A 22,913-nucleotide genomic window follows, 5' to 3' on the forward strand; every position below is an offset into this window, starting at 1 on the left:
GTCCTCTTTCATCACACTAATATTATAAAGGCGAAAGTTTGTATGTGTGTGTGTGTGTGTGTGTGTGTATGTTTGTTACTCCTTCACGCAAAAACTACTGGACGGATTGGGCTGAAATTTAGAAAGGAGATAGATTATACCCTGGATTAGCACATAGGCTACTTTTTATCCCGGAAAACCAAAGAGTTCCTACGGGAATTTTAAAAAACCTACATCCACGCGAACGAAGTCGCGGGTATCAGCTAGTTTGACATAGTTAGGTACCACTCGTTACAATAGCAAAAAAAATTTTTGGAGACCTCCACTTTTTTGATGTAGGTAACATCTGTTAAGTAATTTTTTTCATATAAAATATTGCCTATGTCACCCGGACCTTTACGATGAATCAATTGACACTTCATTCATCAAAATCGGCCCAGTAGTTTAGGCACTACGGTGGAACACACAGAATTTGGATAGCTACAAACATACATACATAGACTGCAAAAATCATAATCCTTCCTTTTGACTTTACTGCAGCCGGAAAAAAACGATGTTTTTAACTAGGTAAGTATAAGTAGGTATTACGAAATGGGTGTTCAAATAAAAAAGCCATAGGCTCATCACAATAGTAGTAAATTTATTGACAACAAAACATGTCCACCATTCCGTGGAACGAGAGGAGCCTCACAGCTCACTGCGCTCAGCACTTCGCGTGACATATATGTACGGATACAACACTCGATATATCATTATGTTTCAACTTTCTCAACTATATAATTTTGTTATAGGTACGACATTGCTCTTGTCGGGAAACTATTATTACACAAGTTTGAATATGAGAATAATATATTATGTCGCCAACAATACATGAACGATAAAATTTTATATTATTTGGTTCAATTTGTAAATTTTTCTACACGAGTGACTAGAAAGTAGATATTATAATTTATGATGATAATAATATAATAGTAACACTGGAAAATAGAGTTTTATAAAATGAGTACCTAGCTTTCAATAAATAATTAAAATACAAGATGCCATTCACAGATATAAGATTAATACTTTATTAATACACTTAAGTTGGAAAGTTTTTCAACTAAAATGTTTGTTTGTATTTGTGCTCGATCTTCATACAACCAGACACACGCGCCCAGCGCCCGAGGCTGTCCAAATACCGCGACACCAAAACATTATAACATTTTAGACTCTTTACAATAAATATGACTAGATGTAACACATTTAATGTTATAGTTAAGTTCAGTTTATATTTGTTGAGTAGCTAGGTACATGAGAGCATTGTTGTTTTACAAACAGGTGTAGAAACAGTAACAAATCATGTAGCAAGTAAGAAAGCTAAATAACTAATAGTTTAAGCTTAAAGCTAGGCATATCACGCTACAGATTTTACAGAAAAAGTAATTAAACCATTTCAATGGCAATAGTGTATTTAAGCAATTTGTACAAATATTTAATCAAGTATTCAAAAATAAAAGACTATTTTATAAAATAAAAAGACCATTTTGCTTCGCTTCGCGGTTGTAACTTAATAATTTAATATTGGACCTATATTTCTAGGATCTTGTCCTATCGACTTTATTTTCAACTTCATATCTTCATAACTTTATATCAAGTTTATTGATCTAAATATAAGGGAAGAATTTCCGGTCGGCCACCAGCACGATTACAGTCGAGTACAATTACTACATAATTTTGTCACGATATGCTCTTACGTAGTATTTTTTATTGTAAGCGACGCGACTACGATATATTTTTGTTACTAAAATATATGTATATTATGCTTCCACAAAACCTCTCACAATAATTATAGTTACAACTTACGAGTAGGTATACCTACCTAATGCAGCCACCAGCTCTAATACTGTTATGAGGGCGGTGGGATCGTCCGACAGTTTGCTATTTCTATACAACTATATGATTATGATCATAGAATACTTACCGCACTTATTATTTATATACAGATGCTTGTGCCTGCGATCTCAATGAGAGTGCGCAGGGCTAGGAGTCGACGCTTTCATTTTTAGGTAAATCAAAGTTAATTTAACTTTACACACATACCTATACCTATGACGATTATTAAATGTGTAACCATCTACGTTACATACCTATTGCGATGGAGCACTGACACGATCTTACATTAATATACAAAAAATATACTTACGAGTATATAGGTATAAGCTTTTGAACAGGTAACTTGCGAGCGACTCCACCCGCGGGTGACGCCTATACTGCCCATAGCCTAAGAGGTGGTTATCAGTTGTCGTCACTACACCTATCTATATAACATCTCGTTTTAGATACAATAAATATTTATTAAATTAAAATTTAATTTATCTAATGAACTTTGCATTGTCGTTTTCTTATTATAGTACCTAGGTATTACAAAACAAATTAATTTTCTAGTAGATAAGTATTAAGTATGTACTAAATATACAACAATAACCAATCAATTCTATAAAATAAACTTAAATCTAAATTAATGCTAAAAAACTAAACTAATATAAATTAAATTAGTTCTAAAACCTCATCGAGCCACCGCACCGAAGGCATTGTGCCCAACACGCCGCGCGCCGGCAGCATTGCCCTTCGGACGACAAACTAATGGTTTGTCCAAGGAAGTTGCCAGCTCCCGGCGACTCGCCTCGAGCCGAGCCGGAGCCCTCGAAGCGATGCGGCCCCTACACTGACCGCACCAAAAGGCAATTTTAATATTGTTGTAACTACCTATTCTCTGTTCCACTCATTTCACAAATGCGTTCATTTCATGCAGCATATTTAGATCAGTATGAAAGCATAGATACCTATGTGGGTATTTATTCAGTATATCTCTAGTGAATCCATGTTGGTAGTGTAACTGTACAGATAGCTTACTATCGTGTTTACACAGAACAGCTGTTATTGTATGTGTATACAGTAATACGGACATAGGTAGCTATTATTTATGTATAATGTATACCTACTTGCAAGCTCACGACATGCAGCAGTGTTGGGTCCTGCAGCCTGCTGGTGCATAGTTTTGTTTCTCATTAATTTTTTAAATTGGAAAAAAGCAGAAAATAATCCAAAATGATTTTTACTCAATCTTACATATTTATGTACCTAACCTAAAATATGTTTACATAGGTACTTTGTTATTGATAGTAGAAGTTTGTTTTGGCATTTTGTTTCTCAACCATTTATTATTATCTTCTTATATTACGGAGTAAGTAGGGTAGGTAGTTCAATTTACACGCGTATTTATGGTTTATAACTGATTTTACAATACGAATAACTAGGTATCATGTGACAACTATTTAAAGCCGGGTTTTCACTAAGCGAGCTGCAACCAGACAGATACCTAATACAGATCTATACGATGTTAGCTATAATAGTATGTACACGCGATGTCCACATCAGTGTGATGGTATCTACGAGCCGCCGCAGTGTTCAGTGCGCGGTACCTACACACACACTCATAGGCATCGCCGGCTCATCGCAGAGTACGGCTCATATTGTACCGCGCTGCCGCTGGCCGAGTGCGGATTGGTACTGCTTTCTTTATTGGCTTCTATAAGCAGAAGGCATTTGTCAATTTGCCGATCACTCATGATGAATTAAATCGATTATAGATTCGCTCGTCAATGAAATAAATGACACGGCTTTAATTAGACACTCGAACATGCTTGGATTCGCTCAAAAACCAATAGTCGTCGGCTCGGTGCTCGCTGCTCGCTGCTCGCTGCTCGCCGCTCGCATTGCGCTCGTGGCAGGCTCGCGATCCACGAACTCACTATGATTTTGGTTACAGGTACCGCTCGCGATAGGTTACACACTATGGTTTTTGGTAACAATGACATGCAACGGTTACGACTACAACTCGCTAATGAGTACCCGGCTTAATATTTGACAGGAGTTTTTGCAAACAATTAGGTAAGTATGATTACTCGGGACTTATACCACTGCATCACTTCGCGCACATGTGAAACACTCTCCGAAGCTTAGTGTTGCTGCTTTGCTGGTCCGCGACCGCGACGATAGCTCTCCCTGTAATGTTCCTAGTGCGTACATCACACGAGACACAAAGCAAAACAAAACGAAAGCAAAACACCTTCGGATAGTGTGAGAGAGGTTATCCGAGGTTACCGCTCGCGGCAGCTGCGGCGGCGGGCTCTACTCGGAGTCGGAGTCGGAGGAAGGCGCGGGCGGCGCGGGCGGCGCGGGCTCAGCCGGCCGCTCGGGCTCCTTGCTGGCGGTTGCGGCGGCGGGCTCTAGTCGGAGTCGGTGTCGGAGGAGGGCGCGCGCGGCGCGGGCTCTGCCGGCCGCTCGGGCTCCTTGCTGGCGGTTGCGGCGGCGGGCTCTAGTCGGAGTCGGTGTCGGAGGAGGGCGCGCGCGGCGCGGGCTCTGCCGGCCGCTCGGGCTCCTTGCTGGCGGTTGCGGCGGCGGGCTCTAGTCGGAGTCGGTGTCGGAGGAGGGCGCGCGCGGCGCGGGCGGCGCGGGCTCTGCCGGCCGCTCGGGCTCCTTGCTGGCGGTTGCGGCGGCGGGCTCTAGTCGGAGTCGGTGTCGGAGGAGGGCGCGCGCGGCGCGGGCGGCGCGGGCTCTGCCGGCCGCTCGGGCTCCTTGCTGGCGGTTGCGGCGGCGGGCTCTAGTCGGAGTCGGTGTCGGAGGAGGGCGCGCGCGGCGCGGGCGGCGCGGGCTCTGCCGGCCGCTCGGGCTCCTTGCTGGCGGTTGCGGCGGCGGGCTCTAGTCGGAGTCGGTGTCGGAGGAGGGCGCGCGCGGCGCGGGCGGCGGGTTCTAGTCGGAGTCGGAGTCGGAGGAGAGCGCGCGCGGCGCGGGCGGCGCGGGCTCAGCCGGCCGCTCGGGCTCCTTGCTGGCCGCCAGCGCGTAGGCCGCCACCGCCTGCCCGCTCGTGCGCTCGATGCCCACGCTGCACACGACACCACTTTGAAACTCTTTCTCTTTCTTACAACCAGTTGCACCACAGACAGTCATCGTTAGCGTTAACGTTCAATTTGACAACTTGGTATCGTAGTTATTTATAGTCTTAATTATTATTATGAAGGTAAGAATGCTGACCTGTGTCATTTATTTTGCTTTTTATTAACCCCCGACCCAAAAAGAGGGGTGTTATAAGTTTGACGTGTGTATCTGTGTGTCTGTGTATCTGTGTATCTGTCTGTGACATCGTAGTGCCTAAACGAATGAACCGATTTTAATTTGCTTTTTTTTGTTTGAAAGGTGGCTTGATCGAGAGTGTTCTTAGCTATAATCCAAAAAAATTAGTTCAGCCGTTTAAAAGTTATCAGCTCTTTTCTAGTTTTCTTGTAGAAAATAAGGTTAGATAACCCTTCACACTTCACACTAATATTATAAATAAGAAAGTTTGTGTGTGTGTGTGTGTGTGTGTGTGTGTGTGTGTGTGTGTGTGTGTGTGTGTGTGTGTGTGTGTGTGTGTGTGTTTGTTACTCCTTCACGCAAAAACTACTGGACGGATTGGGCTGAAATTTAGAATGGCAATAGATTAAATACCCTGGATTAGCACATAGGCTACTTTTTATCCCGGAAAATCAAAGAGTTCCCACGGGAATTTTAAAAAACCTACATCCACGCGAACGAAGTTGCGGGTATCAGCTAGTATGTTCATAATATTCAAGTGTCAATTGACATTTGACAAATGTCAAGCTGTCAAGATGGACGTTGCCTAAATATATAATTATTTATTTGAAAATTATGTTTTGGAAAACTCAGATACTTTAGATCGTAGGCGCGGAATAGTCCAAGAAAATCGGTTCAGCCGTTTGAAAGTTATCAGCTGTTTTCTGGTTACTGTAACCTTCACTTCACTTCACTTGTCGGGGGTGTTAAAAATTTTTAATTTACACTTGTAGCTATCTGTGGTGCACTAGCCCTAGACAATATTACTACTATCACACTATATTAATATTATAAAGGCGAAGTTTGTGTGTGTGTGTGTGTATGTTTGTTACTCTTTCACGCAAAAACGACTAAACGGATTTGGCTGAAATTTGGAATGGAGATAGATAATAGGTATCCAGGATTAGCACACAGCCTACTTTTTATCCCGGAAAATCAAAGAGTTCCCACGGGATTTCGAAAAACCTAAATCCACGCAGACGAAGTCGCGGGCATCTTCTAGTATTAAATACAGTGTAAAATAGAACTAAGAATGTACGTAGAGACTGATGTTTACGAAAAGCTCTTTGAACGAAAACGAAGCAGGGATAATAGTTTTCGATGAAGTCCCACATTGGGCGCCAAAAAGTAATACTACCAAAATATCAGCAAATAAATAAATGTTTTATAATCTAAAACTTCCCACTTAGGGATCCCTCATAGAACCCGAATGAAGTAAGTCATGGACTTTATAGGGCGCTTATGAAGCTCGTGGCAGGGCTGCGCTGCGGGCCCCGAGCGGGCTCCGAGGGTCAGTCGGGTGAGCGCAAGCAAGGCAAGTGAGGACGTACATGTACTCGTGGCGCGCCAGGTAGCGCACGTACTTCTCGGGCGGGTCGCCGTCGTGCTGCTGCAGCGACACCGAGCGCACCGTCGTGTGCGACACCTGCGCACAAGCCGCCAATGCCAAACCATTCCGACCGATAGCCGTCCACTGCGCACTGCACCGAACACATCCGCGGCGGCTTGTGCCACCGGTTCTAGTTCTTGGGACTCCGACGGCTATCGGTTCTTCGGGTGTGGTTAATTTTACAGGTAGGCCTTGTAGACATCGAATTAAATCTGCCTGACCTTAGTGCCTTAGGAACTAAGGTCGGGCAGAACGAAGTTACTTACGAAGAAGCTAGCGAAAAATTCGAATGTTAAACTTACATTGCAGTGAACAAAAAATCACGGGAAACTGTCTAGGATGAAACCTAGACCTCTTTGAATCTAGATCAGACGTACCATGAATATTATGTGAGTAAATACAATAACGTACTTCACGTTTAAGGAAAAACATCTTGAAGAATTTCGCATGAGAAATTTTGGAATAGGTATATGTAAGTATATATATCAGGTTATCTGGACAAGGCCTCTGACGAGGAGGGCGGTGTGCTAGAGCGCCGACCTGCGTGGCCGGCATCGTGAACTCGACGTGCGCCCACTTGGCGAGCTCCTCGGGGATCTGGTCGTACGACGTCAGCGCCATGCGGCACACCAGGTTGTGAGTCGTGTACGCACCTGCACATTCAATATTATAATTCATTTCATACCCTAACAAGTAAAAGAAATAGCTAGTGTCTAACGCTTATTATCCTATGTATCACACGATAGCAAAGTTTTTGTTTTTGTGCCTTTGATTCCTTCACTACATTCAGGTTTCTAGCTCAGAACATCTCGCAACACTCGCTCTATTGTATATAGAACACAGCACTCTATTATGGAATCCTTCTCTCGCTCGGGATTTAAAATGAAGTACGCACTCGTCACAAAAACGAACTTTGCTATGTTGAACACGATTATTGTTCAACAAGTAGTGGTATTGTTTCATGGCCGTGCAGTGTGCGGATATTGCCGTGCGGCCAGCGCGAGCGTGGAGCGCGCGGGCAGTTACAACCTTGTCCCTCCTTGGGCAGGCGCGGCATGCGCCACACGATGGCGCGGTGCTGGTGCTCGTACTTGGCCTGGCCGGACGTCACCTCGATGAGCGACTCCTGCAGCGTGTCCACGGCGCCCAGGAACCGCTCGATGCCTTTGATCTTGCCGGTGCGCCTGCGCATGGACACCGTTACGTGTCAGTTAAGGCTCTACACTATATATTTTTAGTGAGCCTCGTTTTTATGGAAATATTCAAGTTTTACGGTTCGTTCATAATATTGAGCATGGAAAAGAAATTTCAGTACGAGTACAAATCCTGAATGATACGGTCGCTGAGGTCGGAGCGTCGTGAACAACGTCGCTAGTTGTCTCAAGCTCGGGGATGATCATGCTGAGAGAAAAAGTGAAGGCATGTCGCATCTCTCTGCTGTGAGCATCGGCCCGTGTGAGGTGGTGAGGTGTAGAGGCTGTTTAGGTCAAAGTCAGAGTTAATTTAGTTACAAAAAGTCATACTAGATGGCGCTGTTTGGTTTTCTGTCGCGCTCTTACACCAGCCCTGTAGGCTGTGTAACCATGCTGTCGAATTAATAAAGTTGCTACGAGATCTCTGCCTTGTGTTTTATTCTACCTGTGTCTACAACGTGTGAGGAGTGTACAGAGGCAATTATAAACGTCCGATGAGGGCTCGGAGGAGCGGGGCTGACCTGTGCGCGGACTTGACGGAGCCGTAGCGGAAGTGCTTCTCGACGCGGAAGAGGTAGATCCAGCACTCGGGGATGGGGAAGCGGATGGCCACGTCCTCGCACGGCACCTGTCCCAGCGCGCGCGACGCGAAGCCCGGCACCAGCACGTCCGCGCGCAGCTCCACCTGCGCCCACGCACACCTCAGCACGTGCCTCCGGCGTGCCCACACACACCCCACGTGACCCACAGCCGGCACTGTCACCCCGCACTATACTAGCTACCAAATACATATTTTCAATTTTCATACAAATAATGCGAAAGTGTGTCTTTCTGTCTGCTAGCATTTCACGGTCCAACAGTTTAACCGATTTCGATGAAATTTTGTACATAGCTTACTTCCCGGGCACGGATATAGGCTACTTTTTATCCCGGAAAATGGAAGAGTTCCCACGACATTTTTTAAAAACTTAAATCCACACGGACAAAGTCACGAGCATCATCTAGTAAGCCAATAAATGCGCAAGTGTTAGATGTACTCGCTACAAGTAGAAGGAGCTTTGCTGCTCTGAGGATGTGCATTGTGCAAGTGGCATGCACCTTGTTGCCGGTGACGCACCACACCGCCTTGAGCTGCAGCGGCAGCTCGCGGTTCTTGGGCGGCCGCACGCGGAAGCGCAGCAGCTCGATGTAGCACGCGTCGGGCGGCTTGAACCTGCACAGTGCACACACGCAGCTGCTGACGCTCTTCCGTCTCATACATGTCATCATATGTGTTCAGCATTTCATTAGTTTTTATCTATACCTACTAATAAATAAAATTGGAGTGTCTGTCTGTAATTTCGAAATAACTACCTCATATTAAGCTCATATGGTTATTTGAACGATACCATAACCGAATCACACGTTTTCAAAATTTTTGTCTGTCTGTCTGTTTGAACGGGCTAATCTTCGGAACGGCTGAACTGATTTAGATGGGATTTTCACAGACAAGTAGAGGATTGGCCGGGAGTAACATAGGCTACTTTTTTAACCGATTTTCAAAAATGAAGGAGTTGTGTTTTCTACCTATGTACACTGATATCTCCGGAATTTCTGAACCGATTTGCGTATTTTTTTAATCGATAAAGGAACTTTGCTACATTGTTCCATAAAAAATTTGGATTCCAATTCCTCAATTCTGTTGCTGCAGGGGACGTGACCAAAAAGCTGATGGGATTTAGAAACTGTCGGTTATAAATTGATATTGAAGGTTACATATCAATACCAAGTAAACGCTTTGTCGTTGACATCGAGGACCCTTAACTCCTCAACCCTGATGCTGTAAGGAATTGCATCCTTAAATCCTGGTGATCCCTCGGAATTTTTAAAGGGTCATCCGTTTAAATATTTCTGTACCACAGTACAGAAACACGTTGCATCCCGGGGAGGGGCTATTACGGACAGTCTACTTTTGTCCAAGGAAATCAAAAATTCCTACAGGATTTTTAAAAACCTAAATCCACGCGGGCGAAGCTGCGGGCATCAGCTAGTCGATAATAATCATATTTCGATAACAATAAAGACATTTTTCAAACAAACAAACCTATGAGCACAGGGGTTATATGTATATTCCAGAGGCCACCTTCAGCGGAGATTTGTAGCCCCGGTTTGTAGTTGGGTTGTTGGTCTGTTTGGCGACACAAATGTGGAACAGTAAAGGTTTAGGAGCGTAGCTGTGGCGGTAACGGGGCGTACTTGATGATCTTGTCGTCCTCGAAGGCCTGCGGCGTGACGCAGGCGTGGAACTCGGGCTCCTCGACGCGGATCCACTCCTCCGTGGCGACGGGGATGATGTCGTGGCGCCCCACCACCTCGCGCCCCTGCCTCCGCAGGTCGTTCACGCCCAGCTCGACGTCCGGCATGCCTGGCCAAGCAACACCCGTGACAACACCCCACAACTAGCGAAACACACTCGATACATAGATCTAGTCAAAACCTGAGATCGTAACATGCAACTCGGTCCCGGTGTGTTCAGCTATGTCTTAGAACAACGCTGCATGAGACGCTCAAATCATGATTTAGTCGTTAGCCGATTTCAAAGTAATTATTCGGTCAGGAAAATAAGTCGCGTCGCGTTACCGCTGAGGAAGCCGAGGAAGAAGACGCGCACGCGCGCGATCTGCTTCAGCACCGCGCCCTCCGCGTCCTGCTCCACGTACAGCTCGTCCACCGCCGTAATCTGCACCTGCGCACCGCCACCACTCAACATTCCGCTCCTTACATACAACAGTGACATACGTACTACTGTCTGCTACGCTGTCACGGCTCAACCGCTCAACCGATTTTAATTAAATTTTGTACAGACTTAGGATACATTCCGGGGAAGGACATAGGCTACTTTTTACCCCGGAAAAACGAACAGTTCCCGTGGAATTCCTAAATACTCATCCGCTTGATCGATTTGTATGAAATTTGGTACCGAGGTAGCTTGCGTCCCTGTTATTGAGATAGGCAACTTTTTATCCCGGAAAATCAAACAGTTCCCACGGGATCTTTTCTAAAACCTAAATCCACGCGGACGAAGTCGCGGGCATCCTCTAGTTTTATACAATACATAACGGGATGTATTTCGACTGGCGATGTTTTGAGTCAGTTGCAAGAGTCGTGGGCACGACGGGACTGCAATGCTGCGAGAGAAGTTCCAGCTGTCACGGGCAGTAGCGATCTACTCACTTTCGCGATATTTATCGTGGTATGTTACACCCAAATCCACAATATTAAATGATGGTATATAGTACACCACGAAACAAGCTTAAAATGAATAAAATGCAGTGAGTTTTACATTCTTAGAGAGTATTTGGTTGATAGATCCAGTCTATTCAACTCAAATCATTTATTCAAAGTTGGTACTCTTGTGCGGTCTACTCGTTTTGATGGTCAGAATTGTTAGATTTGTAAGATGATTTCATATAGTGGTTATAATTAATTAGGTAAACGGAACCCTCGTTTAGGTTTGGCACCCCATCCCACCATCCGTGCTTCCCGCCAAGTACTCGGTGAGTAGCTTCAAGGCGGGAGTGAAGGTATCCTCCAGGCGAGCACGCTCCAACCTTGACTTCGTGCAACAGACTATGTTCTGGAGCGAGTCAAACTTGGAGAATAGCTTCGCCAGGCTGCGTCAGCGGGCGGGCCGCGTCAGCCCGGGTCAGACACATACCTCCTCCATCTTGTAGGTGAGCGCGCGGTCGCGATGCGCGGCCAGGCGGAACAGCGCCTCCTCCACGCAGCAGGAGAACTGCTTCACGTCCTCGTAGTTCAGCGACCCTATCTTGAACAGCTGCGACACCTGCCGCGATCAGAACTATCACAATGTTTTCATTCTTAGTTAATTCATGGTGTACCCAAGGCCAGGTGAAACGGCTTGTATCATGGCCAATAAATCCAATAACTCAGTTTTGAACCATTCCTTACCAATTTGATAACCCTGAAAGAAGTGCTTTTCACGAAAAACGCTTCAGGACTATATGTAGGACTTTGTCCATCCGGTCGCGGTCGCCCCGCTCCTTCTGTTACTTATAAGGAATAACGGAACCCTTATAGGATCATTTTGTCTGTCTGTCTGTCTGTCCGTCCGTCCGTCCGTCCGTCGTGTCTGGCAAGAAACATATAGGGTACTTCCCGTTGACCTAAAATCATGAAATTTGGCAGGTAGGTAGGTTTTATAGCACAAACTTACACAAATAAATCTTAATACCGCGAATTTGTGGTTATATCATTCAAAAAAAAAAAAATTAAAATGTCTTCAAATAGTCAAAATAAGATGCTATACCAAGTGGGGTACCATATGAAATTGCTTTGCCTGTACATTCTAAAACAGATTTTCATTTATTTTTATGCATAATAGTTTTTGATGTATAGAGCAAAATGCCGAAAAAATAGCGACGACGAGACTTGGCCGTTTTTTAAATACGTTGTTAGTTAGCAGGTTAGGTCCCATTCTGTGAGCGGGACAGCTCCCTCGACGCGTACCTGCGGCGCGTGCTCCACGGGCAGGCCCAGCTTGCGCAGGTCGCTGCCGAACTCCTTGACGCCCTGGTAGTCGCCCTGGATGGCGTACGCCGCGAACTGCGACAGCTTGTTGGTGATGCGCTCCGCCTTCGTCACTTGCCCCGGCCTGCCGACAGAGCGACTGCTTCACTCGCAGAACTACCTAAGCTTGTGGAGCATCGCAGGAATATCCATGCAGTTAAACAACAAATATTATTATCAGTAAATTTTTAAAACTGAAATTTAACATTCCTATCCATTGTTTGCTTGCAAGAGTTTTCCATTTGCCACAATAGCGACACGGGAGGTGTCAGTTCGGGTCACGCACCTGACGCCGGGGCGCTCCTTGTAGAAGACGTACTGCAGCTTGACGGTGAAGATCTTGCCGAACTGGTCGAACTGCTGCGCGCCCACCTCGGACACGGAGTAGCACGCCTGCAGCGGCAGCTCCTGCAGCGGCTCCTTGTCGCCCGCGCTGTTCAGCAGCTGCACCACGGGGCTGTCGCCCTGCAGCGCCAGCCGCACGAAGATCTTCTTCCAGAACCTGTCGCGTCGACGCCCACGCTCAGTTCACGCTTCAGCACGAATCGCGAGCTCGGAGCTGACAAGCTCTACAGCGAGACACACTTTCGCATTTACAGTATTAAGTATGGATATGGATAAGTATAAGAAAAGTAACATGTCCAGTCTAGAACTGCCTATGCGTCTCCAGCGGCCATGTACGGTACCCAGTGTACCGTATAACCGGTATAACCTCGGTTCTCTTTCGGGTCTCCCTTTCGAATCATAATTCTTCACAGAAACCCCGACATGGCACTCTCCTCTCCTCTCGCCGAGCGATCGTCGTTCCCCGGGCGAGATGTATTGGCGACGCGTAGAAGCTAGGGGGACGAATGTTCCAGAATGCGCTAGAGCGGTAGGTCGGAAGGCGACGCACCTCTGGCCGGTGATCTTCTTCTTGTTGGGCTGGCGCAGCTGCATCTCCCAGCCGGGCCCGTCGTACTTGACGCGCGGGAAGTCCTCCAGCGGCTGCGACACGTCGTCGTCGAACAGCGGCGTGGGCGGCGTCTCGCGCCCGCCGCCGCCGCTCTCGCCGCTCCCGCCGCTGCCCGCGCGCGGCCGCCCCTCTATCGATACATATCCATCGGTTGAACGAGTTTGTGAAAAACACACTTCTTACGTTAAAAAGAAAAATAAAACCGATTTCAAAAACCACAAGCACTAAAGTCGGGCGAGTTTCACACTTGGATTTCTAGTTCCTTTTATTATGCTCGCTCGACTTCTTACATAGGTACATTACAAGTGTAGGAACAAAAATTATTTTTTACTTTTTAGTGCTTGTGATTTTTGAAGTCAGTTTTATTTTTCTTTTGAAAAGTTTTTATTTCACAATTTTTAGTGGCCCCACTGTACTATAATATGCTTCTTCCTGCATCGTTTCCTCAATTTTGAGGATCGTGGCTCCCCTTTGACGCAATCTGTCCTACGACGTTCTTCCATTGCTCTCTGTTTGTTGCCGCGTGGATTGCATCACAGATGGGTGTGTTGACCGCTTCTTTTGTTTGGTCTGACCAACGTCTCGCTATCGCTATACCAACTATAATATGCTATGCCCAGTTACAACCCTACTGGCTACTGTTGACTAAGCTCTTATCCATTGAGGAGTTCTGTTCTCCATCTGCGAAGATATTCATCAGATCTTCATCAGATTGCGACCCTTTCAAACAAAAAAAATTTTCCAAATCGCTCCAGGCGTCTTTGAGTAATCGGGGAACATACATAAAAAAAAAAAAGATTCCGACGAATTGAGAACCTCCTCCTTTTTTGGAATCGGTTAAAAATGGTGGTAATGGTGATAAAGAAATCTCGCAAACGGAATGACGTAAACAGTGACATAGGAAGTAAGAAAGGCCACTTCTGATGAAACAAGCTAACACACACGGCACCCACCTCGCTCGAAGGCGCCGCACGGCTCGCTCGCGTCGAAGGGGTTCTGGCGCGCCGCGTCCGGCAGCGCGTGCGGGCGCGGCGGCGGCGCCAGCACGGGCACGGGCTCCGCCCCGGTCGCCTCGCTTTCTTTGGGCCTGCAATGCCCTTCAATTGTGAGTTTAGCGTATCAGCGCTTTTCATGAACGCATCCCATCTACTGTGTAAAGGGAAGTAATAATTACTGGCCGACACAACAAACGCAGAGCGCCACGCCGCGCCACGGCTCTAGAGATTTTGCATTTAGTTTCTGCCTATGACGTACTTAGTAGACTAAGCGAAGCCGGGGTAAGTCGGGTACGTGCTATTTATTTCCGGTACAGTACCTACCATGCAAAAAATACTTTAAATTACATACCGAATAAATACGGAAAATGTATCATCAGTGGAATCTCTCGAGTCTTGATGGTCGAGGCGGGGCGTGGCGGCGGGCGGCGGCGGCGCGCCCATGCTCAGGAAGGGGTCGAAGGCGTCGGCCTCGAAGCCCGCGGGGCCCGCGTCCGCGCCGCCGTCGTCGCCCCACGCATCTGCAGTTGACAAACCAAGCTGCGAAACTACTCATCGAGACAATTCATTATTTCTGTTAGATGTATTATAAATCGGGGTTATCTACCTGTGTTCATGTGCTGTCCGCCGGTGGAATCAAATTTTTCGGAGAAAGCATCGAATGCATCCTGAGACTGCGGAAAAGCATCGAAAGCATCCTGAACCTTAGTGAAAGCGTCTCGGCCGGTCTCGGTCGGATTCCAGCCGATGTCGGCGGACGATGTGGTCTGCATGTCTGTCGCAGCCGCGTCGTCCGCAGCGCCGAACACATTCGCCTGGTTGTCGTCGTGCACGCCGAACACGTCCATCGGAGAGCCGCCCGCGTTAGAGTGAGGCGCGGAAGTGAAAGTGTCGTTTGCAGTAAACGGGGTATCGTCGATATTCGTCGTCATGTTAACATCCTCCGATCGAGGTATCTCCGCATCGGATGCGTCGAACGGGGAATGGGCTTTTACGTCATCCGTTTCAAAGGGATTTTTGTCGCTCTCGTTAGCGCGTTGGACTTGACAGCTGTCGTCGGCGACATCCGCGAACGGCGACGCGCTCGACGACGCCGCCCTGGCCTCGAGCGACGGCTCGGAGCAGTCCATCGGCGCACCCGCTTCTTCGATAGGGTTCGACGTGGGCGTAGCGAGCATAGTATTCTGCGTTTTGGGTTCCGTGGCGTTCTCCGCGACCGATGTCTCCGGCTCTGCAAATAGCAAGTCAGCGGAGTCGGCGGCTGCGGGCTTCAGCATTATATCCGTCGGCCGAGATTGGATCTCTACATCGGAAGACAACTCTGGAATATCATCACTCAAAAAGTCGATTTGTTTCTCTTCTTTCTTAGGAGCCGAGTATAAACTCATGATAGCTTCCTTGGTAGGCTTGACGAGGGTCGGAACGGGAGCGTCGAAGAGGTTGATGTCGTCGGGCGGCGCGCGGGGCGGCAGCGGGCGCGGCGGCGGCGCGGGGCGCGGCGGGCGCGCGGGCGCGGCGCGCGCGGGCCGCTCGGGCGCGTCGTCAGGCGCGTCGGGCTCGGGCGTGGGGCTCGGCGAGGCGATGTCGCGCACGGAGACGGGGCTCGGCGTCCGCGTCGGGGGAATGCGGTCGAGCAGATCGGAGCTCGTGAATTCCATTTGGCCCGTTACGGTCAAAATTAAATTTTGTGTTTCCGGGGGTAAGGGTCGCGTCGATGAATGTAAATCGCCGGTTTCCTCTTCACTCGCGTAGCTGCAGTCGACCATGGTGGTGACTAGCTCCAGTTCAGTCGGCTTCGTGGGTCTCTCGGTCTCCATCGGCTGGCTGTCGAAGATGTCCATCGCGTCGGTTGCGAACTGCTTGGCGCACACGCGCTCGGGCTCGGCGCCGCCGAATATGTCCGCGGGGACCGTGTCGCCTATTTGCGGTTCGTAATTTCCCGCGAAATCCGAGAAAGGGTTACTGGTGGCGAACGGATTATCCCCAGTTCCGAAATCGGACGGTTCCGAATCGGACATCATGAAAGGATTGAGGACCTCGGTCGAAATCGGTGCTGTCATTTCGTTCGTACTCAAGAAAGGATTGTACGCCATTTTGATTTATATAAGAACGATTCAGTTCATAAATTCCGACTCGAGTAACTTAATTTCAGTTCTTCCCGGATTGAGATCACTCGCAAACGAAGTATCGAATGGGTCGAAATCTTCTTGAGAATTTTGTGTATCGGGAGGTTCCGGCGTGAGAGCTTTTATTTGAAAAATGTCGTCGGAAGTTTCTAGCAGAACGGCTTCCACGTCGGTCACGAAGCTCGCGGTGTCGTCGTCGCAAGAAAATTCTTTAGCTAATAACTTTAATTCGGTTTTACTCGGTTCAGTGTTCGCGGCGAAGGAAGTGTCGAAGGGGTCCGACTCGAGATTCGAAGTGGTTCGCAGTTTCGGCGGGCCGGTCGGTGTCAACACTTTTACCTCTATGTCATTAGGGTTGCCGTGAAGAAGATCACTCGCTTTCAAAATATTTTGGTTGTGACTCGATCGGGGCAGCTCCGAATGTCTCCGCTTACTGACGGGATAAGTCGTGTGCGTCGTCAAGTCCTCCTCGGAGTGGGCTCGCGTCAGCTCCGGCAAGCTATCGGCAGCTTCGGCTTCCTCGTCCTTGTCCTCAGTGATGGAAAGTTCTCGGGTATAGTATGGCGTTAAAGGCTTGCCCGGTTTAGACTTGCCGTCCACCTGTGACGATTCTCTACCGTCGACGCTAAACACCACGCTTTTGTTCACGATGAGGTTTTCGGGGCGCGAAGCTCTTCTTTCCGCTCGTATGGGTTCGTCGGCTCTCGGATCGAAGTCGGGATCGCTGGGCACCCTGTAGATAGATGCTGTGGGTTCGCTTCCGATTAGCTCTCGTTCTAATAACTTTAGTTCGACTTTACCCGGGGCTACTATTCTGTCTACTATGGTAGTGTCGAAAGGATCTACCTCCCCATTACTTATATCGAGGGGATCCAAAGGCGAGTCACCTAATTGAGTTAAATCGGTCGAACTTCCACCTAAAAGATCCCTCGTAGTTTGATTTTCTGTTTCTATGATTTCATCGGAAGTAATGGACTCCCTGATACCGGAGGGATTTATCAAATTGATACGCACGGAAGATTTGCGCCTATTATTTAATCTGACTTGTACTTCCTCCGCTCGCGGATCGAAGTCGTCGTCTTCCTCTAGTATAACCGCCTCTTGTGTTATTTGCTCTAGGTCACTCGTCGGGATCACAGCGTCCGCAAAACTCGTGTCGAACGGATCGTCTTGGTCGAGGTATGGATCTATTACGTCCAACTGATCCTCGACAATCCCTTCTGCAAAAACAGATTCGTTCTTGTCAGCTTCAAATGCCGACCAAGATTCTTGTAAGACTGGCTCGACAGTTATCTCTTTTTCTTCTAGTTTAGTAACAGTCGACTTAACTTCTAGCGATTCTGTCGCTAAGAGTGTAAATTCATCGATCTCAACTTCTTCATCACCTTTCACATCAGTGAATTCAGTCGATATATCTTCTTGACTTTCGTGTTTCTGTTGTTGAAGTAGAGAAGTATGTAATGAAATGGTCAGATCTATAGGAGCAGTTATCGGCACGTCGGTGTCGAGGTCCAATATGCTCTTCTGCACCGGCTCACTCGCCGCGGCCGGGAGCGGTGCCGGGAGCGGTGCCGGCTCTCTGTCAGTAGTGTCTAGAAGCAGGTCGCCGGGCACAACTCTCTTCGGTCGCTTGGTGGTGATTGTAACATTATCGATGCGCCCAGTGAGCACTTCGACGGCGACGCCGATGTCTAAGGCTTTTTTACCCTTAGTGCTTTTAGATTGTTGCCCCTTTATGAGAGCATCTACATGGGAGGTGTCGAAAATATCATCGTCTTGAAAGTCTTCAGGAGAGTCCGAAACGTATGCGAGTTTGACCTCGCCGCGCTCGACGGCGTCGACGTAGGAAGTGTCGAAGATGTCGTCCTGATCGTCTTCGTACTCGGACTCGTCGTCGGTGACTCCGCAGTCGCTCTTGTCCGCGCCGTCGGCGTCCGCCTTGGCCGCGAGCAGCTGCGGGAAGTCCGCTTCGGTGACTTCGACGACCGGCCTGTGGGGCTTTTCCTTTTCGGCCGGCTTCACTTCCTTGGGAACGGACTTGACGCGTTGAAAGAAAGAAGTGGACTTGATTCGGTCGAGATCACCTTGGGTTCTCTTGAGGACGGTGTCTACGCCGCTCGTCAGATCCTTAAACTTGGACCATTCTTCATTTTCTTTAGCCGATGCTTCTCCGCTTTCTGCTTGTTGTTGATGCTCTCTTCTGTATTTCTCGAGCTCTTCTTCAGTGAATAGCTCGTCCTCACCTTTTCGTTTAGATTTTTTCCCTTTTTTCTTCTTTTTAAGGCCTTTGGGTAACTTTAGCATTATATGACCTTCGGAGTTGATCTTCGTGTTGCTGAAAAAACGAAAAAGCTTTACAGTTTATGTTTCGATTGAGCTACGGGAGCTTCCTAGTTTGCCGTGATTAGCTGGTGATTAGTGACTAGTGCCTACGCCGTATCGTGCAGTCATTTACTCGTGTTTCAATTCCAAAAATAAATAATAATAATTACTGTAAAAAACAGAGAGCAGTGGAGAGTATAATAGATTTACAAACAATAGACAGGCTTAGAAAAATCGTTCACTGGATTCTGGACTTCTTTCTTTGTGAAATTCGGACGGGAACACTTTATGCCAAAGAATACGTATAGAAAGGACGACCGACGCTCTTAAGTCTCATCATATCGATCGAGCCGAGCCGAGTGCCTAGAGGTAATCTGTGCCGCGTTACAGTTCTACACAGTGACACACATATATAATGCAACATTCGGATGGAACACGAAGATACAGACAGTGGAACTCCCGGAGAGATGCTGCGAGAGAGGAAGAAGGTCCGATCGATAAGTGAGCATGATTCGGAGCTGACGATGTTCTCGGATTAAACAGACATGCTAGAGAGTGGTTCGTTCCATGGACGGATGGATGGAGAGGCGAGGCGGGGCACGTACCGAGGGCGCCGGCACTACGGCTAAGCTAGCGCGCTAGGGGCAAGGGCGGCCGTACCTTCATCGCAACACGCGGGCGGGCTGGCGGGCGGGCTGGCGGGCGGCGCTGCGGGCGCCGGGCGACTCACTGAGGCGGCCGCGGCGCCAGGCTCCTTACGTAACCGCTCCATTCACCCGCATCGACCCGCCGCCGGCACATGCGCACATCGCACACTGACACCCACTACATCCTACTTCCTTACGCCGCGCGTCGGCGTATTACCGACGAACGGTTCAACGTTTTTAGGAGCCCTTCATCTGTCTGACAGAGCGAACATGGCGAATGCTTTCTCAAATACACATTATACCTACCTATACAAATTTGATACTCGTGAATTAAAATTATTCAAAACGAACCTATAAGGCACTTAAAATCAAAACATTGGGCAAAAAGCAAGATCTCATAGGAAAATAAATTTTAAAAACCGGTCAAGTGCGAGTCCGACTTGCATGTGAAGGGTTCCGTACCTGCATCGTACAAGATATTATGTAGAGCTTTGCAAGTTAATAACGGTCTGCGCCATCTATATGTGATTTAGTGAAATATTGTTTGTATTACACATTTTAATTTTTTTGTATGATATAAGTAACAACAAATTAACGGTTTTCGGATTTTTTCCCTTACTTGTGCTATAAGACCTACCTACCGGCCTTTAATGATTCCAAGTCAACTGGAAGCACCCTATAGGTTTTCTTGACAGCCACGACAGACAGACAACAAGGTGAGTGATGAAGTGATGACTGAGGTACAGAACCCTAATAATCGTTAATTTGTATTTGCTTATATACAAAATATTTTCTTCCAAGTTACAAAACCCTCGGAGTCCGACTTGCACTTGGCCAGTTTGCTAGATGCGATGGTTGCTACGAGCTCGTAGTGGCTAGTCTAGTGTGCGCCCAGCCTTACGTATACACAGTCACGTTAAATTTTCTTTAATTTACTACAGAAACGAGCCTACGAGTAGTAGGTAGGTACTCAGGACGGCGGATTTAATAATATCAAAAAATTCAAATTATTTTTATTCAAATAGACTTTTACAATTACAAGTACTTTTGAATCGTCAAGAGCACCTACCATAACATTGGCGTTGATAATAAATAAATAAAAATATTTTTTATTCAATTAAACTTTTACAAAGTAGGTATAAAATACAAAAGTAACTTTTGTATCGTCAAATGCATCTACCACTAGTTCGGAATGCCTTTTTTACAGAGAAAAACCAGCAAGAAACTCGGCGGTTGCTCTTTTTAAAGATTTGATATGCAATACCTATATAGATAGGTGGTACTAGTAACTAGATACATACCTAACTTTAACTATTATATTTTTATAATTTTGTTTCGGTACTAAGCTGTTACCATTAAGAGGATTCATACCTTCTGAGTCATTTTTGAGCAATTATAACTCCTTATATTTTGTTAATGCTTGCATTTAATTTACCTACTTAAAAACTTATTTATAAAGAAAAAAACGATAAGTATATCCGTTCACGGCGAGGCCTCGGTTAGTAATAATTTCCCAGTTAAAGGTACCTACTCCATGTTCGCGCTGTTTTTTGTAGTTCAAGCTTATTTTATTGAAACAAATAGTAATAAATTTTAGATTTTTTTTTCTCTTTATGTTGCTAATAATGTTCTTTTTTTATGAATACTTAATTTTATTTATAAATAATAAAAAATAATCCACCAAAATGACAGTTTTATAAATAAAATAAAATAAATGTTTTTTTTTTTATTTCAGACAATAATAAATAGTGTGCATAATTTTATACAAATTAAATTACGTAAATTAAAAGTAATATTAAAATGTAATAATTAAAATTTAAAATTAAAATAATGAAAAATTAAAGTAATTATTATAGCAAAAGTTTTGTATATAATTGTACCAAAAAATAAAATAAAACAAAATAAAATAAAATAGAATTATCAGATGTGAAAAAATTTTGGGTTATTATGATGATAACATTTTAGAGTTTGTAATATTATGTTTTGACTGTAATTCAGTCGGGACAAGAACCTCGCCCTGGCCTTACGCATTATAACGTAGAAATCGTCAACCCTGTGCATCGCAAACATACCTGACGCACTACACCTCCATGGCAGCCCCAGCAGAACTCGGAATGCATTATTGTATTGCACTCAAAGTGCGTCAAAAGTTGCTTTGGAGTAAGTGTACCAGAGCTGGGAGGTGTAGAGCTCCTGGCAGTAGGCTTTGAACAGGGTGACTTTTACCTGTCGGGAACAGCGGGTGAAACGTCTAGCCAGCATATTGCTTTTTGCCGCCAGAGACCGTCTTTGTCTCTCTAGGTCCTCATTGTCTTTCATCGTGTCTTAGATATTTAAATTTGGTAACATATCGCAGTTCGGAGCCGCATAGTTTTATTGGCAGTACATTTTCTGGGCTTTTCTTGTATTTAAATATCATCACTTCAGTTTTTGCCACATTATACAATAAACCGTGTTTTTCTGCATATTTTTTACAGATGTTAATTAGGCTACGCAGGCCGCAGACCGAGGGACTGAGCAGGGCCATGTCGTCGGCGTAGCTAAGATTGTTTACGCTGACGCCTCCAATCTGGCAGCCTGCCCTAGCACTGCTCAGTTCCTCGATCAGTTCATTTACATAGAGGTTAAACAGAATTGGTGACGTCAGACCACCCTGCCTAACACCGCAATTCAGCCGGTAGGTATCGGAAAAGTCTTTTTGCCATTTTACTTGGTTAATTTGGTTTGTATACCAAAACTGTAGCAAATCCACTATCTTACTAGGTACTTTAGTAGCTCGTAGCTTATTCCACAAAATATTGCAATTAATGGTGTCGAATGCTTTGCTCAGATCCAGGAAACATCCATATACGGATGTTTCTCGGGCGAGATAATAGTTAACAGTACTTTTTAAGGCAAAAATAGCTAAGTCTGTTGATAAACCGCTACGAAAGCCAAATTGACCGCAGTGTAACTCGATATTGCAATTTAAGTGAGATATTAACAATCTCTCAAATTTTTTTGAGAATGTTGTTCAAGAGAAATAGGGCGGTAGTTTTTAGGGTCGGAGACGTCATCAGCTCTGTTTTTAACGATCGGTATTACATTTGTTTTCGTCATATTTACAGGAAGATTTTATAATGTCAGTAATTTTGTGAAATTATAACTTTTTTGTTTGGATTTTTATAATGTAAAAATACCAAATCAAAGACTTTTGTCTTCCATCTTAGTAATTCAGGACTTTTACTTTAGTAAATATATATCTGTTTTTGTAAATTGAACAAGTAACTTTTGATGTAGTGAGCGTCAAAGATTACGCGAAACCCAAAATTCAATAATCGTCGTTGGTATTTTAGGCAATAAAAAACAAACTATCAATAAATTGCAAAATGTTTTCTTCTAATTTAGTAAAACAGATAAATTTCTACAGTGTACCTAGCTTAAATAAGTTTTTAAGTAAATGCAGGGTTTAACAAAATATAAGGGGGCAAAATTGCTCAAAAATGGCTCAGGGGGTATGAATTCTCTTAATGTCGAAACTATTATGGTTCACGAGATACAGCCCACTGACAGACAGATGAATGGACAGCGGAGGCAGTAATATAAC

The 22,913-nt window shown here is 45.9% G+C and overlaps 1 protein-coding gene across 1 annotated transcript; it reads right to left on the reverse strand.

Annotated features, from left to right (window-relative positions):
• Positions 1 to 599: 599 nt before the first annotated feature.
• On the reverse strand, positions 600 to 19,404 carry LOC123872935 (protein stoned-B-like). The gene is made up of 18 exons (XM_045917538.1): positions 19,341 to 19,404; positions 16,375 to 18,693; positions 14,840 to 16,302; positions 14,585 to 14,753; positions 14,191 to 14,324; positions 13,178 to 13,367; positions 12,569 to 12,784; positions 12,223 to 12,367; positions 11,411 to 11,539; positions 10,333 to 10,438; positions 9,949 to 10,117; positions 8,812 to 8,926; positions 8,235 to 8,398; positions 7,550 to 7,704; positions 7,061 to 7,173; positions 6,462 to 6,556; positions 4,841 to 4,903; positions 600 to 4,225 (listed from the first exon to the last, which is right to left on the reverse strand). Exons 2-18 carry the CDS (start codon positions 18,660 to 18,662, stop codon positions 4,150 to 4,152), a joined length of 5,790 nt encoding a protein of 1,929 aa, XP_045773494.1. The 5' UTR covers positions 18,663 to 18,693; positions 19,341 to 19,404; the 3' UTR covers positions 600 to 4,149.
• Between the last annotated feature and the right edge of the window lie 3,509 nt (positions 19,405 to 22,913).

The sequence above is a fragment of the Maniola jurtina genome, chromosome 16 (assembly GCF_905333055.1).
Source record: "Maniola jurtina chromosome 16, ilManJurt1.1, whole genome shotgun sequence".
NCBI lineage: Eukaryota > Metazoa > Arthropoda > Insecta > Lepidoptera > Nymphalidae > Maniola > Maniola jurtina.

Excerpts from the sequence above, each read along its gene's own strand:
- LOC123872935 (XM_045917538.1), bottom strand. The coding sequence starts at position 18,662 with ATGCTAAAGTTACCCAAAGGCCTTAAAAAGAAGAAAAAAGGGAAAAAA. Across the intron at positions 12,368-12,568 it reads AAGGAGCGCCCCGGCGTCAG|GCCGGGGCAAGTGACGAAGG; the intron begins GTGCGTGACCCG and ends CTCTGTCGGCAG. Across the intron at positions 11,540-12,222 it reads CCGTGGAGCACGCGCCGCAG|GTGTCGCAGCTGTTCAAGAT; the intron begins GTACGCGTCGAG and ends TGATCGCGGCAG.